The following is a 24,101-nucleotide window of genomic DNA, read 5'->3' on the forward strand; positions in this document are numbered from 1 at the left end:
AAAGAAGTGAAAGGCCCTTTGGATGTCTATGACTCTCATCAACAATTTTCTTTTTGAGGTAAAGAAAGCTAATCATTGAAAAGGCATAACAGATGTTTTAGGGGTTGGTGATGACGGTGGCATATGAAGAAAAACACGTATTCTCAACAATATTGCCAATAGAATCCAGCAATACATTTAAAAGGATAATATATTATGACCAAGTAGCATTTATACCATAGAAGCAAAATTGGTTTGGCATTCAAAAGTCAGTCAATCGCATTTGCACTGAGGTTATCATAGCTGAGAAGACACTGTCTCTGTGGCTTCGGCTCCTGGCTGCAGGCCGCTGATGGAGGTCCAGAAGGTCAGCTGCTCACAGACATCAGCTGCGGCTCCAGCATTTTCCGCAGGCTGCAGCCTCTGGGTTTCAAGCTTTTCATTTCCCAGTCTGCAAACGGGTTAGTCCCGAGCAGGAAGCAACTCCTTCTCCAGCCGGGAGGAGGCGGCCTGCGGTCGATGACGCCTCCGGGGTCCTTGGGCTCAAGGTTCCGTTTGGGGGCGCTCTCGTCCGGCTTGCGGGTGCCCTTCTCCACAGACGGAACCGTCTGGCGGCGCCGCTGGTTTCTGCGGGGTTTGCAAACAGAGCGTACCGGGCCCTTCCGGTCTTCGGTACAGGTTCCTCCAGTTGGCTGGGCTGCGGAGGGAAGGCTCCCCGGTAAAGCACTGGGGGAGGGAAGCGACGTCGGAGAGCTACGGTTTCCTCCGGCGGTCTCCGACCCGCTGCCCCATATATTCCCAGAGCTCGGGTCTGACCCGGGCCTTACCGGGCACCCCGGAAAGGCGGGGGTAATAGTACAGATGGAGACGCAACTGCAGAGCATTTTCGAAGAGGTGGTGGTGAGTGCAGCTGCCGGCCATCCAGGACTACGGCTCGGGGACGGGTAGACGCGGGGGCAGCAGACCAAGGAAGCTGGCCTGGGCAACTTCGTCTCACGCTTCCCTTTTTATTCTCTTGTTTTGACATCGAGGTTGTGTGCGGGGAGGTTTAGTGATTCTCAAACTGCTGTCAAGTTCATTGTATCCTTTGAAATCGATACAGTGACAGGCCCGACAGGTACTGATAGTTTCAGAGCTGATTAAGGTGACTTGTCCTGTGTTACATTGTAATACTTGGCTAAGGGAGGCGCCTTTTAAAAATTAACATTGTTTACATTTTGTTTGTTTGTTTGTTTGTTTTTTACAGAAAACGGAAGTTATAGAAGAGGCTTTTCCTGGGTGAGTGTATGCGTGGCGGATTTTTGTGTTTTCATGTGATTGTATCTGTCAGATTTTACTTAGTTTCGTGTTGGAAGGTTCTAAGATCCACTATTCTGATTGTGTGTAATTACCTTTTTAAAACGAATGACAAATAATGTAATTTTTATTTTTTTAGCATGTTTATGGATACTCCTGAAGATGAGAAAACAAAACTAATTAGCTGTTTGGGTGCCTTCAGACAGTTTTGGGGTGGTCTTTCTCAGGTGAGCACTTCATTTTTAATACATTCAGCTGATGATTTTTGCCCCCTTCTTTTTTTTTTTTTTCCTTTAACATTTACTTTGATGTTACTCTTAAGATCTTCCTGAGAAGGAAGAAATAAAATTGTCATCATTTTTTATTCTGGCTTACGTTTGTTTTAATTTGTATATTTCGGTGGAAAACCTATGTTGAGAAGTCAAGTTGATACTGCACAGTGTGCAACGTTAAAAAAAAGAAAAAAACTCCCCTATGTTAGATTAATTAAGATCATTTTCATCCTATTCGGATTTATTTGATACACTTGAAAACAGATGTGTTAAGCTTTACTTGTCAAAGATACACATTCCATTTGTTTTACTTAATAAAGGAATTGGCACAGCATTGATACAAAGATGCTACAATAGGAATACCAAGATTCTATAATAACGATAGGAAGATATTATAGTAAAAATGAGGAAACAAACTGTAAAAGTAACAAAGAACAGCTACCAGAAAATGTATCCGTGAAAAAGACAAAATGTGTCATCCTCGAAGAGCTCACATTCCAGTAGTGCCTTACTTTCTCATGGTGTATTATGGGTAGGGAAATGAGAACTGTGTGTCAGCCACTGGTGATAAGATTTGCCACTCCAGACATGGATCATATAATGCTAATACAGTCATGTTTTAACCTTTTGTTTAATTATTTTCTAATAGGTAATACATTCATATGGTTCAAAATGCACAGGTATAAAAAGGGTGGATCCAATAACTAGTCTCTTTCTCTTCTCTTACCTGTTCTTTTTTCTGTCTCTAGCCGATATCCTCAAGTTATGTTTTCTTCTAGAAGTATTTTATGCGTATAGAAACACTTTTATAGCATGATCATATACCATGTACACTGTTAATTAATTAGCACTTTTTTTCTCCTAATAATAATCTAAAGGTAATTCCCTATCAGTCCAAGAGTTACTTGTTCCTTCCTTTCTTACTTGTTTTTTATTTTTTTATTTTTTTAATTAATTAATTAATTATTATTATACTTTAAGTTCTAGGGTACATGTGCACAACGTGCAGGTTTGTTACATATGTATACTTGTGCCGTGTTGGGGTGCTGCACCCATCAACTCGTCAGCACCCATCAACTCGTCATTTACATCAAGTATAACTCCCAATGCAATCTCTCCCCCCTCCCCCCTCCCCATGATAGGCCCTGGTGTGTGATGTCCCCCTTCCCGAGTCCAAGTGATCTCATTGTTCAGTTCCCACCTATGAGTGAGAACATGCGGTGTTTGGTTTTCTGTTCTTGTGATAGTTTGCTGAGAATGATGGTTTCCAGCTGCATCCATGTCCCTATAAAGGACACAAACTCATCCTTTTTTATGGCTGCATAGTATTCCATGGTGTATATGTGCCACATTTTCTTAATCCAGTCTGTCACTGATGGACATTTGGGTTGATTCCAAGTCTTTGCTATTGTGAATAGTGCCGCAGTAAACATACATGTGCATGTGTCTTTATAGCAGCATGATTTATAATCCTTTGGGTATATACCCAGTAATGGGATGGCTGGGTCATATGGTACATCTAGTTCTAGATCCTTGAGGAATCGCCATACTGTTTTCCATAATGGTTGAACTAGTTTACAATCCCAGCAACAGTGTAAAAGTGTTCCTATTTCTCCACATCCTCTCCAGCACCTGTTGTTTCCTGACTTTTTAATGATCACCATTCTAACTGGTGTGAGATGGTATCTCATTGTGGTTTTGATTTGCATTTCTCTGATGGCCAGTGATGATGAGCCTTTTTTCATGTGTCTGTTGTCTGTATGAATGTCTTCTTTTGAGAAATGTCTGTTCATATCCTTTGCCCACTTTTCGATGGGGTTGTTTGTTTTTTTCTTGTAAATTTGTTTGAGTTCTTTGTAGGTTCTGGATATTAGCCCTTTGTCAGATGAGTAGATTGCAAAAATGTTCTCCCATTCTGTAGGTTGCCTGTTCACTCTGATGGTAGTTTCTTTTGCTGTGCAGAAGCTCTTTAGTTTAATTAGATCCCACTTATCAATTTTGGCTTTTGCTGCCGTTGCTTTTGGTGTTTTAGACATGAAGTCTTTGCCCATGCCTATGTCCTGAATGGTACTACCTAGGTTTTCCTCTAGAGTTTTTATGGTATTAGGTCTAACATTTAAGTCTCGTAAGGAAAGGATCCAGTTTCAGCTTTCTACTTATGGCTAGCCAATTTTCCCAGCACCATTTATTAAATAGGGAATCCTTTCCCCATTTCTTGTTTCTCTCAAGTTTGTCAAAGATCAGATGGCTGTAGATGTGTGGTTTTATTTCTGAGGACTCGGTTCTGTTTCATTGGTCTATATCTCTGTTTTGGTACCAGTACCATGCTGTTTTGGTTACCGTAGCCTTGTAGTATAGTTTGAAGTCAGGTAGCGTGATGCCTCCAGCTTTGTTCTTTTGACTTAGGATTGTCTTGGAGATGCGGGCTCTTTTTTGGTTCCATATGAACTTTAAAGCAGTTTTTTCCAATTCTGTGAAGAAACTTATTGGTAGCTTGATGGGGATGGCATTGAATCTATAAATAACCTTGGGCAGTATGGCCATTTTCATGATATTGATTCTTCCTATCCATGAGCATGGTATGTTCTTCCATTTGTTTGTGTCCTCTTTTATTTTACTGAGCAGTGGTTTGTAGTTCTCCTTGAAGAGGTCCTTTACATCCCTTGTAAGTTGGATTCCTAGGTATTTTGTTCTCTTTGAAGCAATTGTGAATGGAAGTTCATTCATGATTTGGCTCTCTGTTTGTCTGTTACTGGTGTATAAGAATGCTTGTGAGTTTTGCACATTAATTTTGTATCCTGAGACTTTGCTGAAGTTTCTTATCAGCTTAAGGAGATTTTGGGCTGAGACAATGGGGTTTTCTAAATATACAATATCATGTCATCTGCAAAGAGGGACAATTTGACTTCTTCTTTTCCTAACTGAATACCCTTGATTTCTTTCTCTTGCCTGATTGCCCTAGCCAGAATTTCCAACACTATGTTGAATAGGAGTGGTGAGAGAGGGCATCCCTGTCTTGTGCCAGTTTTCAAAGGGAATTTTTCCAGTTTTTGCCCATTCAGTATGATATTGGCTGTGGGTTTGTCATAAATAGCTCTTATGATTTTGAGGTACGTTCCATCAATACCGAATTTATTGAGCGTTTTTAGCATGAAGTGCTGTTGAATTTTGTCAAAAGCCTTTTCTGCATCTATTGAGATAATCATGTGGTTCTTGTCTTTGGTTCTGTTTATATGCTGGATTATGTTTATTGATTTGCGAATGTTGAACCAGCCTTGCATCCCAGGGATGAAGCCCACTTGATCATGGTGGATAAGCTTTTTGATGTGCTGCTGAATCTGGTTTGCCAGTATTTTATTGAGGATTTTTGCATCGATGTTCATGAGGGATATTGGTCTAAAATTCTCTTTTTTTGTTGTGTCTCTGCCAGGCTTTGGTATCAGGATGATGTTGGCCTCATAAAATGAGTTAGGGAGGATTCCCTCTTTTTCTATTGATTGGAATAGTTTCAGAAGGAATGGTACCAACTCCTCCTTATACCTCTGGTAGAATTCAGCTGTGAATCCATCTGGTCCTGGACTTTTTTTGGTTGGTAGGCTATTAATTATTGCCTCAATTTCAGAGCCTACTATTGGTCTATTCAGGGATTCAACTTCTTCCTGGTTTAGTCTTGGAAGAGTGTAAGTGTCCAGGAAATTATCCATTTCTTCTAGGTTTTCCAGTTTATTTGCGTAGAGGTGTTTATAGTATTCTCTGATGGTAGTTTGTATTTCTGTGGGGTCGGTGGTGATATCCCCTTTATCATTTTTAATTGCGTCGATTTGATTCTTCTCTCTTTTCTTCTTTATTAGTCTTGCTAGTGGTCTGTCAATTTTGTTGATCTTTTCAAAAAACCAACTCCTGGATTCATTGATTTTTTGGAGGGTTTTTTGTGTCTCTATCTCCTTCAGTTCTGCTCTGATCTTAGTTATTTCTTGCCTTCTGCTAGCTTTGGAATGTGTTTGCTCTTGCTTCTCTAGTTCTTTTAATTGCGATGTTAGAGTGTCAATTTTTGATCTTTCCTGCTTTCTCTTGTGGGCATTTAGTGCTATAAATTTCCCTCTGCACACTGCTTTAAATGTGTCCCAGAGATTCTGGTATGTTGTATCTTTGTTCTCATTGGTTTCAAAGAACATCTTTATTTCTGCCTTCATTTCGTTATGTACCCAGTAGTCATTCAGGAGCAGGTTGTTCAGTTTCCATGTAGTTGAGCGGTTTTGATTGAGTTTCTTAGTCCTGAGTTCTAGTTTGATTGCACTGTGGTCTGAGAGACAGTTTGTAATAATTTCTGTTCTTGTACATTTGCTGAGGAGTGCTTTACTTCCAATTACGTGGTCAATTTTGGAATAAGTACGATGTGGTGCTGAGAAGAATGTATATTCTGTTGATTTGGGGTGGAGAGTTCTATAGATGTCTATTAGGTCTGCTTGCTGCAGAGATGAGTTCAATTCCTGGATATCCTTGTTAACTTTCTGTCTCGTTGATCTGTCTAATGTTGACAGTGGAGTGTTGAAGTCTCCCATTATTATTGTATGGGAGTCTAAGTCTCTTTGTAAGTCTCTAAGGACTTGCTTTATGAATCTGGGTGCTCCTGTATTGGGTGCATATATATTTAGGATAGTTAGCTCTTCCTGTTGAATTGATCCCTTTACCATTATGTAATGGCCTTCTTTGTCTCTTTTGATCTTTGATGGTTTAAAGTCTGTTTTATCAGAGACTAGTATTGCAACCCCTGCTTTTTTTTGTTCTCCATTTGCTTGGTAAATCTTCCTCCATCCCTTTATTTTGAGCCTATGTATATCTCTGCATGTGAGATGGGTCTCCTGAATACAGCAGACTGAGGTGTCTTGCCAGTTTGCCAGTCTGTGTCTTTTAATTGGAGCATTTAGTCCATTTACATTTAAGGTTAATATTGTTATGTGTGAACTTGATCCTGCCATTATGATATTAACTGGTTATTTTGCTCGTTAGTTGATGCAGTTTCTTCCTAGCCTCGATGGTCTTTACATTTTGGCATGTTTTTGCAATGGCTGGTACCGGTTGTTCCTTTCCATGTTGAGTGCTTCCTTCAGGGTCTCTTGTAAGGTAGGCCTAGTGGTGACAAAATCTCTAAGCATTTGCTTATCTGTAAAGGATTTTATTTCTCCTTCACTTATGAAACTTAGTTTGGCTGGATATGAAATTCTGGGTTTAAAATTCTTTTCTTTAAGAATGTTGAATATTGGCCCCCACTCTCTTCTGGCTTGGAGAGTTTCTGCTGAGAGATCTGCTGTTAGTCTGATGGGCTTCCCTTTGTGGGTAACCCGACCTTTCTCTCTTGCTGCCCTTAAGATTTTTTCCTTCATTTCAACTTTGGTGAATCTGGCAATTATGTGTCTTGGAGTTGCTCTTTTCGAGGAGTATCTTTGTGGTGTTCTCTGTATTTCCTGGATGTGAATGTTGGCCTGCCCTACTAGGTTGGGGAAGTTCTCCTGGATGATATCCTGAAGAGTGTTTTCCAACTTGGTTCCATTTTCCCCCTCACTTTCAGGCACCCCAATCAGACGTAGATTTGGTCTTTTTACATAATCCCATACTTCTTGCAGGCTTTGTTCATTTCTTTTTCTTCTTTTTTCTTTTGGTTTCTCTTCTCGCTTCATTTCATTCATTTGATCCTCAATCGCTGATACTCTTTCTTCCAGTTGATCGAGTCGGTTACTGAAGCTTGTGCATTTGTCACGTATTTCTCGTGTCATGCTTTTCATCTCTTTCATTTCGTTTATGACCTTCTCTGCATTAATTAGTCTAGCCGTCAATTCTTCCACTTTTTTTTCAAGATTTTTAGTTTCTTTGCGCTGGGTACGTAATTCCTCCTTTAGCTCTAAGAAATTTGATGGACTGAAGCCTTCTTCTCTCATCTCGTCAAAGTCATTTTCCGTCCAGCTTTGATCCGTTGCTGGCGATGAGCTGCGCTCCTTTGCCGGGGGAGATGTGCTCTTATTTTTTGAATTTCCAGCTTTTCTGCCCTGCTTTTTCCCCATCTTTGTGGTTTTATCTGCCTCTGGTCTTTGATGATGGTGATGTACTGATGGGGTTTTGGTGTAGGTGTCCTTCCTGTTTGATAGTTTTCCTTCTAACAGTCAGGACCCTCAGCTGTAGGTCTGTTGGAGATTGCTTGAGGTCCACTCCAGACCCTGTTTGCCTGGGTATCAGCAGCAGAGGCTGCAGAAGATAGAATATTTCTGAACAGCGAGTGTACCTGTCTGATTCTTGCTTTGGAAGCTTCCTCTCAGGGGTGTACTCCACCGTGTGAGGTGTGGGGTGTCAGACTGCCCCTAGTGGGGGATGTCTCCCAGTTAGGCTACTCAGGGGTCAGGGACCCACTTGAGCAGGCAGTCTGTCCCTTCTCAGATCTCAACCTCCGTGTTGGGAGATCCACTGCTCTCTTCAAAGCTGTCAGACAGAGTCGTTTGCGTCTGCAGAGGTTTCTGCTGCTTTTCTTACTTGTTTTTTAAATAGCAACGTAATATTCCATTGTATGGCTGTACCTTCCTCCATTTAACCAATCTTCTACTGACTCTTAAGTTTCTTCTTAACTTTTTCTCATTTAACCAGTGCTGTGATGAATAATATTATGCCTGAAAAATAGGATAAATTCCTAGAAATAATATTGCTGAGTCAAAAGCCTTACTGGTTTGTAAGTTTTATAGAAATTATTAAATTTTCCACAAGGGTTGTACTAGTTTATATTTCCACCAGCAGTGTTTGAGAGTATCTTTTTATTATAACCTCACAATAGAGTGTTACGCTTTTTGATCTTTGCTGATCAAAAACATGAGAAATTTTATCTCAGTATAATTTTATTTTGCACTTCTCAGTGATATTGAACATCTTTCCAAAATTTTTTTTAAAAATTCATTAAACACTTTATAAATTATGATGTGGCCCTCTAATGGAGAAACCAGGAAGAAAATAGGTATTTCCAAATCATTGTTATATGTGTCACAATAGAAGTATGTATGAGAACAGTGGTCATGGAGAGAAGCAGAACATTATAGGCTCTTTTTGGAGATATCCTAGAAGATAAACTTTGATACAGCACAACATTTGACATCATATTTAAAGTTTTGCAAGTCTAGAAATGTGACATGTTATTAGATTCATAATGGGCTCTTCTTTAGGCTCTTAGGGATTAGATTCACACCTAATTCTCATAAGGCTGATACATACTGATCCGTAATGAATTTTACCCTCAGTGACAGTAATATTTATATATGCCATGAAGGGCAATGTTTACAATGCCTTACAATGATCTGTGTTAAGAGTTTTCTATTGACCATTGATATGTTAGTTAATTAATTAATACTTTTGAAGGTCCCATGTAATAAAAAGATAGCATTTTATCTATATAATTGCAAAATTTTAAGCTTAATGTGACAAATACTAAATCTGAACATTTTAATTTTCCTTTTTTAAAAAATTATTTTCATCCACAGATGCTCATAGTGAAGTATTTCATTCATAGTATTGGTATACTTCCAGTTGTAGTATTAGCTATTTCTTATAAAAATGTAACTTTAGACCCCAAATAAAATCATTCTCTAATTTTCCAGGAGTCTCATGAACAGTGTATCCAGTGGATTGTTAAGTTTATTCATGGTCAGCATAGTCCTAAAAGAATTTCTTTTCTTTATGACTGCTTAGCAATGGCAGTTGAGACTGGTCTCCTTCCACCCAGGTACGTTTAATGGGTATGAGCAATCTGACGAATTTTCTTTTCTATATGTGATTAGAAATTGGTTGAGGTTGTTGTTGTGAAACGATAAGAGAATGAAGAAGAAAGTGAGGTTCATCAAGTAATCCTTTATATAATACCTCAGGTTTTAGTTTTTAGGAGTCATAATCTTAGAATTATATAATGCTTGTGGGCTCAAAATCAGATGTTTCTGCCCAGGTGCTGAGATTAATCTCTTTGATTAGTTTGTAACACTTTACTTTTGCTGCATAACCTCAACACCTCATGGCTTAAAACAATAATACTCAGGTTTTAAAATTATTCATGGTTTTGGTGGTTGACTGGGCTTAGGAGGCACTTTTTCCTCAAGGTCTTAATGATTAATGATCGATGTAGCTGGGGCTGGAGCATGGCAAAAGCTTCCCCACTCAGATATCTGGTGGTTGGTTCCTGGCTGTCATCTGGAACCTCAGCTGGGATTATTAGCCAGAACCTCCACAGGCCCTCTCCTTGTGGCCTGAACTTTCTCACCTCATGGTGGAGCCTAACAGCAAGTGTGCAAAAGAGGGCTAGACAGAAATTGTGTCACCTTGTCTTAGAAGTCATACTGCATCCTTTCGGCCATAGTCTTAGGTCTGCCCACATCTAAGGAGTGAGAACATAGACTTTCCCCCTACCTCTCCTTGGGAGAAATGTCAGTGTCACATTTCAGAAGAAGATGTGGGATCAAAAATCTTGTTGCCACCCTCTTGGAAAAATCCAGTGTACCACAAGGTGATAGATGGTAAACATGTAACTGAAAGCTCCAGATACACTTCTTTCTAGTAAAATATAACGTAGTGAATATTATTTCATTCTTACTTTGTTTTTGATCTTTCATACAAGTAAAGAATGTAAAATGCTATACATATTTATAAGTGTACTTAGTAATAATGCACTTTTATGAAAGATATTTGAGAGGATAAATATAATACAGTCCATAGACTATGGCTGTATTAGTCTGTCTCATGCTGCTAACAGAGACATACCTGAGACTGGGTAATTTATAAAGGAAAGTTTAATTGACTCACAGTTCGGCATGGCTAGGGAGGCCTCAGGAAACTTAGAATCGTGGCAAAAGGCACCTCATCACACAGGGCAGCGGGAGAGAGAATGAGTGCCCAATGAAGGGGGAATCCCCATGTGAAACCATTAGATCTTGTGAGAACTAACTCACTGTCATGAGAACAGGATCGGGGAAACTGTCCCCCATGATTTAAGTGGTTTTACTCATGACACATGGAGATTATGGGAACTACAATTCAAGATGAGATTTGTGTGAGTACACAGCCAAACCATGTCGGTGGCTATTAGAGAACTTGGAAAATTCTGTCTTATAACTGGAATGGCTGTTTCTTTTTTTATAGGCTGGTTTGTGAATCCCTGATAAACTCTGACACTCTTGAGTGGGAAAGAACACAGCTTTGGGCCTTGACATTTAAACTGGTTCGGAAAATAATTGGGGGAGTGGATTACAAGGTATATTTTTCTCATTATAAAAAGTGATTGTTTTCAGATATGATTGATTTTTCAGTGTGCATATCCTACTTTCAGGTGAGAGACATGATGTGGAAGCATTTACAAAATCTGTCTATTTCTTGTGATATATTTCCTGAAGAGATTTAAAATTACTCAGTTGTTCCCATGGCTCCTCTACTCCCCTCCCAACATTCTTATAAATACAGGTAGCTGATACATTTTTATGAAGAGTAGGGAAGTCACAAAGCAGAATCCATGTTCCTTCATGCTGCAAGTGTTATGATCCCTTCAAATGAAAGCACAGAGCAGGGGTGTGTGGAACTGAGAAGGGATGGTAGGCATCACTGATGAAGGGAGCAAGACCTGCTTCACCTCCCTTGGACGTGAGTCTTATCTCAACTAATATCTTCAGCACTTTGGGCTCTTGACCAAAAACAACATACACTCTCTAGTTTTGTCTCATGAAACGGCTTAGGGACTCCATAGCTACAAAAGCCATTCTGTATCTTAATGAAAAGGAGACTTTTGTCATTGTCCTTTTCCCAAGAACTACTAGTGTCTGACCCTGTGCTTTATTTCTGCATTTTCTCTAATCTGAAATGACTTACCAGATAATGACCTAACAGATAATTATTAGTTTAAATCATGATTTATCACACAGTTAACTCTAAGAAGCTTTTGCTAATTATTTTCTCTTTACTCGGACTTATGCAATTTTTGCCTTCTTATTTGTATGGTACTTCATAATTGTTCTTTTATGTATATGTTCTGTCTTTTACAAACTTGGTTACCTAGTTCATAGTCAATAAATGCATGTTGAATGAAATTTCTTCTTTATATATCAGATAATGTAACTAGTGTTAGATATGTGGAAATGATTAACAGAATAGCCTTGGATATCCTTGAGAGATTAAGATATGTGATGGATGAGAAGGGAGAATAGGCCAGTCACAGTGGCTCACACCTATAATCCCAGCACAAAAGGGAGTGAGCAGAAAGAGTCATCTACCAAAAAGTTTGATACTGTTACTCAAGTTTTCAGAGTGCTTTCAAGTCTTGTTAAAATATGTTTCTGTCTGTATGTATAAATTAAGGTGTTTGACCCTTGTAACAGTGGAAACCCTTCTATTGTTATGAGGGCCAAAAAAGCTTGGCAAACTGTATAATGACTTTTTTTGCTCATTGTATTGTAAGACAGTCTTTAGAATTCTGTTTTGGAACATGACTCTTCTCTTGAGTTAATGTTAGGGACTTAGTAACTAGGATTTAGAAAATTTAAAGGTGTGACCTGGAAGGAATATATAACCCTGAAACCTTTGGATGTTTTAGCTAACACAGTAGACACTACTTAATTTTAACCCATGTCTTTTTTCTTATATCAGGGTGTTCGAGATCTCTTAAAAGTGATTTTGGAGAAGATTTTGACAATTCCTAATACAGTGAGCTCTGCTGTTGTACAGCAGCTTCTGGCAGCAAGAGAGGTAATTTAGACATATCTGAAATTCATGATCACAACCTCAAAAAAGTCTAGCTTTGTTTAGGTCTGTGCTTTTAATACTTATGGTATTTTGTGAGATGCTGTATTTCTTCTACAAAAAAAAAATCATTTCTATTTTAAAAGATGCTAGTTCCCTTATATTTCAAAAGGACATTTTAAATTTTAATTCATGGTTTTAAATTACAAAAACAATGAAATAGAAATTAAAATAGCTTAAACCATTACAAGACCTCAGCATGTGGACCACTTAAAAGATCTTTGTACTTTGTAACTAGTATTGCAAGAATTGTTACGTTGGTCTGTTGCTCTCCTGTTTAAGTGTGCCAATATTTAAAGCATGTGCAAGATTATTTACTAACATTGAACAATGTATTCCATTGTTTATTAATCTTTACTTTTAGATATTTTTTACATATAAATGTATTCTTTTATGCTACAGTTAAAACCCAATAAATCCAATAAATACTATCTCTACATTTTATTTTAATCGACAAGTAGCAGTTGTCTGTGTGTGTGTATATATATTATACTTATTTTTTTAATGATAACACTTAAAATCTCTCCTAGCAGTTTTGAAGTATACATTATATTGTTATTAACCATAGTCACCGTAATGTCCAATAGGTCTCTTGAACTTGTTCCTCTTGTCAAACTGAAATTTTGTCCTTTGACCAGCATCTCTCCAGAAAGTAACATGTCTACTTTTTAATATCTTTTTTTGTTGTCATTATCATTGTTATATTTAAAAGGCTCACATGGACCAGATTCAGTGGCCCATGTCTGTAATCCCAATGCTTTGGGAGGCCGAGGCGGGAGGCTCATTTAAGCCCATTGTCTTTACAAAAAATTAGAAAGTTAGCCGGGCCTGCTGGCATACACCTGTAGTCCCAGCTACTCTGGAGGCTGAGGTGGGAACACCACTGGAGCCCCAGAGGTCGAGGATGGTAGTGAGCCATGATTGTGCCACAGCACTCAAAGCCTGGGCAACAGAGCAAGACCCTGTCTCAAAACAATAAAATGAATAATGATAATAAATAAAATAAAGAGCTTATATGTGGGACTAGTCAAGAATGATGTGGCATTTTTATTTTTCTTAGGTTATAGCATATATCTTGGAAAGAAATGCCTGCTTATTACCAGCCTATTTTGCAGTCACTGAGATCAGGAAACTGTATCCTGAAGGCAAACTTCCACACTGGGTAAATTTTATATTTCCCAAATTTTTAATATAAATTTTCGGCTGGGTTTGGTGGCTCACAGCACTTTGGGAGGCAAAGGTGGGAAGATGATTTGAGGACAAGAGTTCAAGACCAACCTGAGTAACATAACAAGACTCTGTCTCTACAAAACATTAAAAAACACACACACATATTAGCCAGGCATAGTAGCACGTGCTTATAGCCCCAGCTACTCAGGAGCTGAGGCAGGAGGATTACTTGAAACCAGGAGTTTGAGGCTGCAGTGAGCTGTACTCCAGCTTCGGCAACAGAATGAGACCCTGTCTCACACACGGAAAAGGGTATTTTGTCAAAAACAGTTATATTAATCTTATTTTTGTGTGCTTATTCTTTTAATGATGACTTTATCCTTAGATAATATGTATATTTTTAATCATGATGTATTTCTTTCATTTCTCTGCATTTCCATTGAGACAATTTATATGCCATGTGATAAAATATGCTCAGCTTCATCAAATAGCTAAGGATATGGTGGTGTGACTTGGTTTAATTCAGGGACAGATGAACTAGTGAGTGATTTTTTTAGAAGGAAGCAAAAGGGAGCTAACCTTTAAACAATTATCATGTGCCAGGGCAGTGTACTAAATCTTTACATATATTATCTCATTTTATGTAAATGTTCACGATATTTCAGGGGCAGTCTCAATTTTCCTTTTGTACTTATTTACTTGACTTCCCTCTTTCTTTTCTCTCTTCAGTTACTTGGAAACCTAGTATCAGACTTTGTGGATACCTTCAGGCCCACAGCAAGGATAAACTCCATTTGTGGTAGGATTACAATTTTAAATATGCCAAATAGTACCTGATTTTTAGAAATCTTACTATTGAACAAAGCTGAGGGATGGTCTCTTAATATGTGCCTTGGTGGCTTGTCATATTGGTGACTCTCTAAGAGCTTAATATAATGTCTTTCACTTGTTTTCACTTACTTTGTGTGCCAAATACAGGGAGGAAAAAGAAACTCTCTGGAATGGGTTTCATCTTCATTTAAAACCATTCTAGAAGTGAGTTTCTTGGTGATTAGAAAGACATTTTAATACAGCTAGTAAAGCACCATGGAATTTCTAGGCAGCTGGAAGGCTCAACAGACCTGTCCCTCTGTGGCTATAGAACGTGAAGGTGTCAAGCTCACTCAGCCCATTCTAATTCCCACTTTTGCTCTTCCTTTCATCTAATTTTCCATTTTCCCATGTTTTGTTAGAGTCTCTGAACTTTCTTTTAAAAATAACCATGTGATTTGGCAATTTTTGCAGTGCCCACATATCCTCTTGAATTATTTCTGGAAATCATGGTGACCTCAGAACCGTGTGGAAATATAGACCATTGTTTATTCAGTGATCAAATATTGAGTTCTTCCTATGAGCCAGGTGCTATTCTAGATACTGAAAATACAAAAATAATCTAAATAGACACTAGACAGATAATTATCAGATTTCTAGCTTTTGTAACTGAGTGGATATTGATATCATGTAGTGAATTATGGAAGCAAAGTAGGTTGGAGAAGGATGATGAATTTGAGACATGTTGAGTTTGAGGTGCTTGTAGGACATCCAAGTGACAATATTTGTTAGGCAGTTGGATGTATGAGCTGATAGTCATATGTGACATGTAAGGCCTCTAGGAATATCCTGCATAAAGTTTAATCATGTTGACACTGAACTAGCAGTCTTAAACTTTTTCCTGTAAATGGCCATTTAGTAAATATTTTAAGCTTCGTAGGCTACAGAATCTGTTCCAAATACTCAGCTCTGCCATTGGACTGCAAAGGCAGTTGTGTTCCAGTAAAACTTTATAAAAACAGGTGCCAGGCTGGATTTGGCCCATGGATTATAGTTGGCTGATCTCTGCCCTAGACATTTAGACAAAATGCAACATTTTCAACTCTGGAAAGCCTGTGCAAATTGATCTTCAACTATCTGAACTAAAAATAAAATTCCCAAACTTCAGTCTCACTGAAACATTTTTATAAGCCATTTTTAAACCAAACCAATGCCTATTTCAGCATATATGTTCATTAAATATTTATGAAGTGAATGAAGTACTGCTGTGTTCACATTTACTTAAAAACATTTTTGTGATACGTCCAGGTCGCTGTAGTCTTCTGCCAGTTGTAAATAACTCGGGTGCCATTTGTAATTCATGGAAACTGGATCCTGCAACTCTTCGTTTTCCTTTGAAAGGCCTTTTGCCATATGATAAGGTATGTTGCTAAATATAATGACACTTTTAGTCCATTTGACAGTCTTCAACCTAGATTATGTGTGATGCTAAATTGTTGCTTCATAATCTGAAGAAGTAAATATTTAATGAAAGGTAGCTTATAGTTTATCATGTTATTCTAGTATCCAAATATACCCTGTGGTTGATGCTATTGTGGGTGTTTATGCCCCAGTGGTCCACCTCTGGCAAGGTATTTGGAGGTGGGAAACTGAAATTTTAAATTGATTCCTTGATTAAGTCCCCACATTTTAAAAGTGGTAGAGCTTTTAAATGTGAACTCAGTCTAATTCCAGAATCTGCACTCTTAACACCTGTGCTATCAAGTTATTTGTCCTTCCAAATTTGGAAATAGTGTTTTTGTTTACACTTGTAAAACAGTATTTAGAAACTGTCTTCATTCTTCTTAGATTACATTTCTGAACAGAAAATTACAGAAAATTACTTCATTACAATGATACTTAAGACTAATGTGACTATATTTGAAGTCACATTTCTAAGTTTGACCCTAAAGGGAAGAGGGTATGCTTTTTCAAATCACTGAAATTTTGATATACCCTTTAAGGGGCACCAGTCCTTCTAAATTGTTGCATTAGTGAGCAGTCTTGCTGACTGGACTGATAATTTTTTGGGCCTAGTTGCTCTTTTTACAACTATATCTACATTGTCAACTGTTGCTATAAGAACGTCTTCGTAAAACAGTCACTTTGGTTATTCTGTTTTAAAATGCCTCAGGAATTCTTTAAAATTAGCACATTGAAGTGAATGTTTATGTACTCGACCCCTTTCCCAGACATTTTACTGTTAAAATGAAGAAAGAAACAGTAAACAAAGACATTCTGGTAGATGGGGTGAATAGAGAGGGATTACAGGCTGATAGAAATGAATTTAAAAGAAAAAAAAAAGAAATTTAATGCCATAACTGTTTCTAAGGTTTTTACATCATAGTTACAATAGCATAGTCTTTTAAAGATTATCTTAAAAATAGGTATATAAAGTGATTTTTTTTTCTTTCTATCTGTCCATCCACCTAAGGAGACATTTAAAAACATCCAGCTAACCTTATGCAAGCAGTGCTTGAGGTTTGTAAGAAGAAAAACTTTCATTAACTCTATCAAAATGTTATGTCCCCAGCAACATAGAAATGAAGACGATGTGCTCTAGAAAGCCTTTAGATGACTTAGAAACCATTTAGCATCATGGAAGAGTTAAAATAAACTAGAATGAAATCCTTCTAAATTAATCTATTTAATAAACATAAATTAATATTTTTAAATTAATATCTTTTAAGTTTGGGCAGGCAAAATTAACAAATATAAATAGGCTTATCGCTGTTTCATCTACTTCTCAAAAAGTTGATATGCTTTAAGCTAAAAAGCTGTTTTTTGAATCTTATTAGGAAAATAGGGAATTGATTGGTCTATATTCAAGACATTGAATAAACATTCAGCCTGTCATTTGGAAAACTCTGAAAAAGATTTTGTTTTTAATGTCGCTTTCTAGTATTATTTTTTGTTTGATTATTTGTTTCTTAAGTCAGGCTCTCACTCTGTCACCCAGGCTGGAGTATAGTGGCATGATCACAGCTCACCACACCCTCGACCTTTGGGACTCAGGTGACCTTCCCCACCTCAGCCTCCTGAGTAGCTGAGGCTACAGGCATATGCCATCATGCCTGGCTAGTTTTTTGTATTTTTTGTACAGATGAGGTTTTGCCATATTGCCCAGGCTGGCCTCAAACTCATGGGCTCAAGAGATCTTCCCAACTTGGCCTCCCAAAGTGCTGGGATTATAGGCATGAGCCACTATGCCTGGCCTAGTACTATTTATTATAAACTGAATTTGACTATCAGAAATTGTATACTTACATGCCTAGAAAGACTTCTAGAAAATTGACTTGTTAAGTTTTAACAGAAAGGAAGCAAAGATATTATTAATGATGCTTCTTTATGTCTAAGAAACATGATCACCTAGGACAAAATCTATATAAATTGACATTAGTGAGATGCTAAAATTTAAAAACTTTAAACCTTCTGCGTTTTCAGGGAAAGTATAGTGGAAAGTACACTGGGGAAGGGGGATTGGAAGGTCTGGTTCTAGTGTTATCTTTATTGTTACCCTCTGTATGACCTTGGGGCAAACCGCTTCATCTCAGGTGTCAAATGAGGCAAATGAGGGGTGGGAGCAGATGACCTGTAAGCACTAAAATCCTATGATTTTTTTCCCACTAGATACTGCCTACTCTGTGAAGGTAACGAGTGCCTTTAGAGGATTTTAAAATCTCATTTCTAATAATTTGGATTAATGTTGACATTGATCTTGAAGCAATGATTTTCTTATTTTCTTTAAAGGATCTCTTTGAACCACAGACTGCTTTGTTGAGATATGTATTGGAGCAGCCTTATTCCAGGGATATGGTCTGCAATATGCTAGGTTTAAATAAGCAGGTACTGTACTATGCTGGAAACCTAGTAAATTCTGCATAGAATCTGCACTATTCTTTTCTCTTTTCTTTGCTATAGCTAACTGAGCAAAACAGTTAAAAACTACTTAGTGACTTTCAAAAATATACATAGTTTTTTAAACAATGTATTATTCCTACCATTTATATATTACTTTAAGAATGTTTAAATCTAAAAAGAAAAATTTTTAAAGTTGGTTTATTTTGCATTGCTTTTTTTTCTATAAGGCCAGTTTCAAGTATACCTTTTGCCAGAGAAACCTACACATGACTTAACCATAATTTTTGTCTTTTTTTTGTTGTTTGGGTGTCTGTTTTTATATAACCCTTGGTATCTTCAGCGTGGCCTTCTTGCTGACTTTTTTTTTTTTTTTTTTTTTTTTTTTTTTTTTGGTGTGTGTTTGCTTGTTTTTGGTGGTTTAACATGTGGGAGGGTTTGTGCTGACTCTGGGTTCCTTGAGGCTGGCCTCATAGTCACTGTTTTGTCTTTTCTTTTTTTCTTCCTTTATTTTTGTTCTGTCCTGTCTTGTCCTGCCCATCCTCCAATGCTCTAGACCTTGAACATTGCTCAGGTATGTTCACAACCTTACTGTTGTATTGTGACTAACGATACGCTGGCCGCTTTGTAGCCACTGATTCCATTTAGAGAATACGTGTATGGTCGGGGCTTGAAATTGGCAGGACCATGCTGAGACCAAGGCCACTAAAAAATGATTTCTTCTTGGGATATGAGAGTTATTTTTGGTGGATTGTTTTTGTTTTTGTTTTTTTGGTGTTTGTTTTTTTTAATATTCTTTTTTTTTTCTTTTTTCTTTTTTCTTTTTTTTTTTTGGTAACAAAGAGACAACACCTGGCACTCAGTGAAGCCTGTCACTTTTTGATGATTTATTTTTCCTTCCCACTCCATTTACTTTTTCCTACTTTAGGGCTAAAGCTAGCCTGGTGGAATTTTCAGAGATGGAAAGATTTATGGTGGCCTTTATCTTTCCAGACTACTAAAACAAATAAAGAAAAATAACAACAACAGAAATACTTACGTTGCTTTGCCTTAAAACAAAAACAAAAACAACACAAAAAAGAGAAAAAAGGCACTTTAATAGAGATATGCTGCTTTTAAAAGTTGGAGTGGTAAACTTTATACAGGAAAGGCTTTTTTGGAAACATGGGGATTGACTAAGAAATGTCAGACTCTTAGGTGACCCCACACCTGCTTGACAAACACCCTTCTTTGTCAGTCTTTGCCAAAAGTGCCTTCCTCCTAGAGTGAGCTCCTCTCAACTGACGCTCACCTTCGGTGGGAGAAAAACACTATGGCCAAACTTTATAAATCAAACTCTTATACAGTCCCAAGTCTGTTCTAGGACTTTTCACCTTTGATATTTTAAACAAAATAGTGGTTCCAATTATTTTTGTTAAAAATTTTTGAGCCCAACATATTAAAATAGACCAGCTTTTTGATTTTAAAAAGACGTTCTTGTCTAGGTTATATAAAATAGCGTTACTGTTTGCAATACTATAGTGAAGGTTGTGCCAGTGCTTCCATTTATAAAGCCCTATTTTTAAGGACATATAGCTTGGCCATAAAACTTGCTCAGTGTTGAAACTTTGCATGCCAAACCTCACCCTAGTAGCAGTATCTCTTTTATTATTTTAAGTTTTTCTTCTGAAAAATTTGCCAAGTTTCCTTGTTTGGACAAGCTTTTGTACATGTGAAACTGAAACTGCTTCACACTAGAGTATCTGACAGTTACCTCATATAATCTGTCAATTTAACATCTTAAATACCAAGTCATTAATTCTGATCAACTTTCGTTGAATTAGAGGTAAGTATTCAGTTAACTTTGAAAGAATGCTTCATGCTATGTTTTAAAAGTAATTTTTACAGTGAACCTTAAGTCATATTTGACTCAATTTTTTTACAGTTTGGTGGATAAATGTACCCATGGTCATTTGAGCTGCAAATACCTTCCCCCAGATATCCTTAGCTATCCTAAGCTTTTTTCTTTTGGGGGCGGGCAGCTCTTGTCAAACTAGAAATTGACGAAACAATTGAGAGTATTTCTGATCTGATCATTTTGATAACAAGTTTCAACCTAAAAAGTTTATGACTAAGACATAAATCCATAAAAAATAAAGTTTATAATGGAAATGCTGACAGAACATTTTTAGTATTGGTACCACTGTAGTGTAAACATTGTCAAAAATTCACAATTCATCAGTAATCGTTTTCATAGAAAACTCTTTAGTTAAGGGTTGTGTAGATAGAAGATAATATGCTCAGTTGACATGATATTTTTACCTACTGGAAAGTAGACTAGAAAACGAGAACACACAGGATAAGAAGCATATGATTAAAGATAACCAAATCATCGTATTACATCTTTTATCATTACAGAACTGCATCCTACACTATACTTTCTTGTCCTTTCTCTAGCAATGTGATAATTTACTCATAGCTTTTGAAACCTTAAGAGCTGTTCACATTACATTTTCCAGTAGGAATTGGGTTGTATTTTATGCTATTATTGGTTACATTCAGCAAGTCATAAATAGCCCAGTTCCGTGACCGGCAAGATGGAGCGTTAGACTTCAACTCACAGTGGAAAAGTCTTGTTTTTTATGTGCTTACACAAGTTTGTATTCTTTCTGCCAAATAAAAGCACTGTAAAACAGATACACTCCTCAGGCTTTTACATGATGGTGTATCAACCTTGGCTACTATGAGACAGTGAAGTATTCATCATTCATTTGATCTTATGTTAATCAGTAAGTTTCTCTTTGAAATTATTCTGATTATTGGTAACTTTCTCGGTTAAAGCAGTGAATATGATTTTGAAAGAGAAAATGACATTGAAAGGAATTTTTTTTCCCAACTTCGCCTGAATAGATATTATTTTAAAATTGATTTACATCACTGAAATAATTTAAAATTAATTTAAGCTTACCTAAGTACAGTATGTTAAAATTTTGCTGCAAAAGCATTATGAGAACTGTACATGAAAAGTGTCCAGTACTACTCAATATAGGATATGAGATGCTAAGACTGAAAAGTGCTATCATTTGCCATTTGAAATAGTGCTGGGAAGGAATCGGGCATAGGTCAAGGGTTAATATTAATGTTTCTATTAATGTCATTTGCCTGATTTTTAGCTTTTATCAAAGCTGAAAATTTTAAATGAAGTTTCAGTATAGTTTGGGCTACTAGGTAGAAATAGAATTGTTAAAATATTGAATGTAAATAGTCTTAAAACAGGTTTTAACTAAGTAGGCGTATAGTTATGATGTACACTAACAAATTTAACTTTATATGTCAGTGTTTTGAAGACTTAAATTCACCAAAGCTTTCACAAAACAAGATGTGAACAGTTACAGGCATAGCATCCATTGGCTTATGAAATAATCTTAGCCTAGTGATTGACAGTTAACTTTTATTCATAGATTCTGAAACTGCTTTACAAATGGTTGTTCCACTTTGTAAAACCATCTGCTATGTAGTAGAGAGTCTTAATTTTAATGTGCCTGTCTTTAAATAATTGAAAACTAAAGCAGTTTATTATTCTGAAGTAGCAGTACAGATCATTTTGTAGCTCAGATTTTTTTTTTTTTTTGATATTACCAAAATTTGCAGATAAAGCAACATATTTAAGCTGTCTTTAAACTTGATTTGAGAAATATCCTTGACTTTAACTAAAACCACCTGGGAAATTTATAGTTAATCCTGAGAGCTCTTCTGCTATATTCAGGTACTGGAGCATTAGGTACCGTAGAGATTCCTGACTGACTTAATTTTTGACAGAAAAGTTAAGGGTCATGGCACGTGTTGAAAGAACATCAGCTTTAACTGTAAATTTCCTAGTTCTTGCTTTGTCAAAATCGTAATATTTTTGCTTTCCTTTTAAAATCATTAACTGTATGACAGTCACTACATGCCTAAAAATATGTAGGTGAAAATCCAGTTTTTTTCTTAAATAGCTAATACTAAAAAGGGAAACTCCAAAATGACTCAGGTGCTAAAAACCAATTTTATTTAGTTTGCTCTTTTTTCCTAAAGCAGATTGATGGAAGACCATTATGGATGGAGAAATAGATGACAAATTGGTCAGTTTCCAAACTGGAAGCAAATTCCCATCACTAGTGAAAAATTCCTACTGGAAATCCTGGCTTTACTTCTTTTCACAATTTTTTCTGACTCTGTATACTTTGAATGATCTCACTCTAAATTTGTGTTGTCTGACACATTTCTTAGGTTGTTGGTGGTTGGCAGAACTAGTGAATTTCAAGCCCTGTACACAGTAGTTTTGCATGCTGATTTAAGAAATAGTCTGTAGTGTTGTCTGTTGCACTTTGCTCTGCTTCATAATGATAATTACATTTGGAGGAAAAGTATTGTAGTCTCAACTGGTGGTGTTAATATTGCTATTTGTAAACCTGTAATGTGGTTGAACTGTGGTCATGGCATTGTGTTTTTGGAAAAAATATGAAACAACCATTGATGCTTATCATTTGGATAGATGTTTGTTTTATTTGCATGCTTTAAGAAACTGCAGCTATATTGGAGCTTTACAAGTTTGGAGCTGGCAAAGAGCATGCAAAAGAGGGGATGCTATTCATTATGTCTTGTTTATTTCCAAATTTGTCCCCATTTTGCATTTTTTCCCTAAATTTGAAAAAATCATATCCCTTTTTCATGGCAAAAGACTGATAATCACACCTAAAGTTTAGGGGGAAAGATCTGTATTAGTAATTGTATTCACTAGAAGGGCTTCCAACTGCCTGCTACTAAGTCATATGACATATTTATAAAGGAAATATGAAAATGGCTTAAACATGGCTTAATATATTTCTTTTGGTAAAAGTATAGTTTTTAAATCACTTTTAAAAGCACAGATCTTTTTGCCTCTAGAAAGGGAAGCTGCATTCTCATTTTTAGTGTTTAAACTGAATTCTTTTTCTTGTTTTAGATTTTAAAGTGGTCTAATTTAAAATTAAAGCTGCATTATGTTTGGCTTCCAAGAAGGAAGAACAGAGATCAATTTTTTTCCCCTTGTGGAAGAAGTTTCCATTTCAGTGTCTGGACCAATACCACACATTGAAAACAGATGTTGAATAATTTGGTAGCTATTTAGGTATACCTCTGTATATAAAGTTAGTGTAAACTTATAGGGATTACTTTAAAATAAAGAGATTCACATACCTGCTTTATTTGTTCTGTCACAATATTTGCTCCCTGTAAATCCAGAGTTTTCATCTTTTGACTTAGATTGCAAAATTAATACTGCTATCCCTGTTTCATATGCCCTTTAAAATGTTATCTTTTTCCAAAGGATAAATAACAGAATTTTCTACGATGCATTGCCCTTTGTCAAATTGAAAGAATAATGTCCATAGTGGAAGTCAAAAGTTAATGGGAAGTCTGTTTTGTAGGAAAACTAAGAACATTTTTTCTTGAAACGTATCCTGTATGATAATAGAACATGATGCAGCTTTAATAGACTAAATCTAACCTTAACTTCTTAAGTTCAACTTCATTCCATGCTTCTCAGCCTCTTGTTACAATTAATGCTCATTAACTGGTAACTTCTGAAACTAACCGAGAGGCTTTTGGAATACTGTATTTAATCTCTGCCCTACAGCACAAGCAGCGCTGCCCTGTGCTGGAGGACCAGTTGGTGGATCTGGTTGTTTATGCCATGGAGCGATCTGAGACCGAGGAGAAGTTTGACGATGGGGGAACAAGCCAACTCCTGTGGCAACATCTCTCAAGTCAGCTCATTTTCTTTGTGCTTTTCCAGTTTGCAAGTTTTCCACATATGGTGCTTTCTCTTCATCAGAAGGTATGTACTAAATATTTTGGTCGGAGTGACTTCAC

At 36.9% G+C, this 24,101-nt stretch overlaps 1 protein-coding gene across 7 annotated transcripts in view; it reads left to right on the top strand.

The window, feature by feature from the left end:
• The first annotated feature begins 639 nt into the window (after nt 1-639).
• The window catches only part of MED23 (mediator complex subunit 23), a 47,156-nt gene continuing 23,694 nt past the window's right edge, over nt 640-24,101 (top strand). Inside the window, exons 1-12 of one of the 7 annotated variants that reach the window (XM_031667441.1) lie at nt 640-879; nt 1,226-1,257; nt 1,415-1,502; nt 9,179-9,303; nt 10,707-10,818; nt 12,201-12,299; nt 13,414-13,515; nt 14,253-14,322; nt 15,642-15,754; nt 18,123-18,218; nt 18,787-18,804; nt 23,866-24,066. In XM_031667441.1, the coding sequence (XP_031523301.1) occupies nt 841-879; nt 1,226-1,257; nt 1,415-1,502; nt 9,179-9,303; nt 10,707-10,818; nt 12,201-12,299; nt 13,414-13,515; nt 14,253-14,322; nt 15,642-15,754; nt 18,123-18,218; nt 18,787-18,804; nt 23,866-24,066 (1,095 nt within the window). In that variant the 5' untranslated portion in view covers nt 640-840. Of the gene's footprint in view, nt 880-899; nt 1,097-1,225; nt 1,258-1,414; nt 1,503-9,178; nt 9,304-10,706; nt 10,819-12,200; nt 12,300-13,413; nt 13,516-14,252; nt 14,323-15,641; nt 15,755-18,122; nt 18,219-18,786; nt 18,805-23,865; nt 24,067-24,101 lie in introns of those variants that run through there. The other 6 variants (XM_031667437.1, XM_031667443.1, XM_031667442.1 and 3 more) reach the window with 6 other exon arrangements.

This window comes from Papio anubis, chromosome 6, assembly GCF_008728515.1.
Source record: "Papio anubis isolate 15944 chromosome 6, Panubis1.0, whole genome shotgun sequence".
Classification (NCBI taxonomy): Eukaryota; Metazoa; Chordata; class Mammalia; order Primates; family Cercopithecidae; genus Papio; species Papio anubis.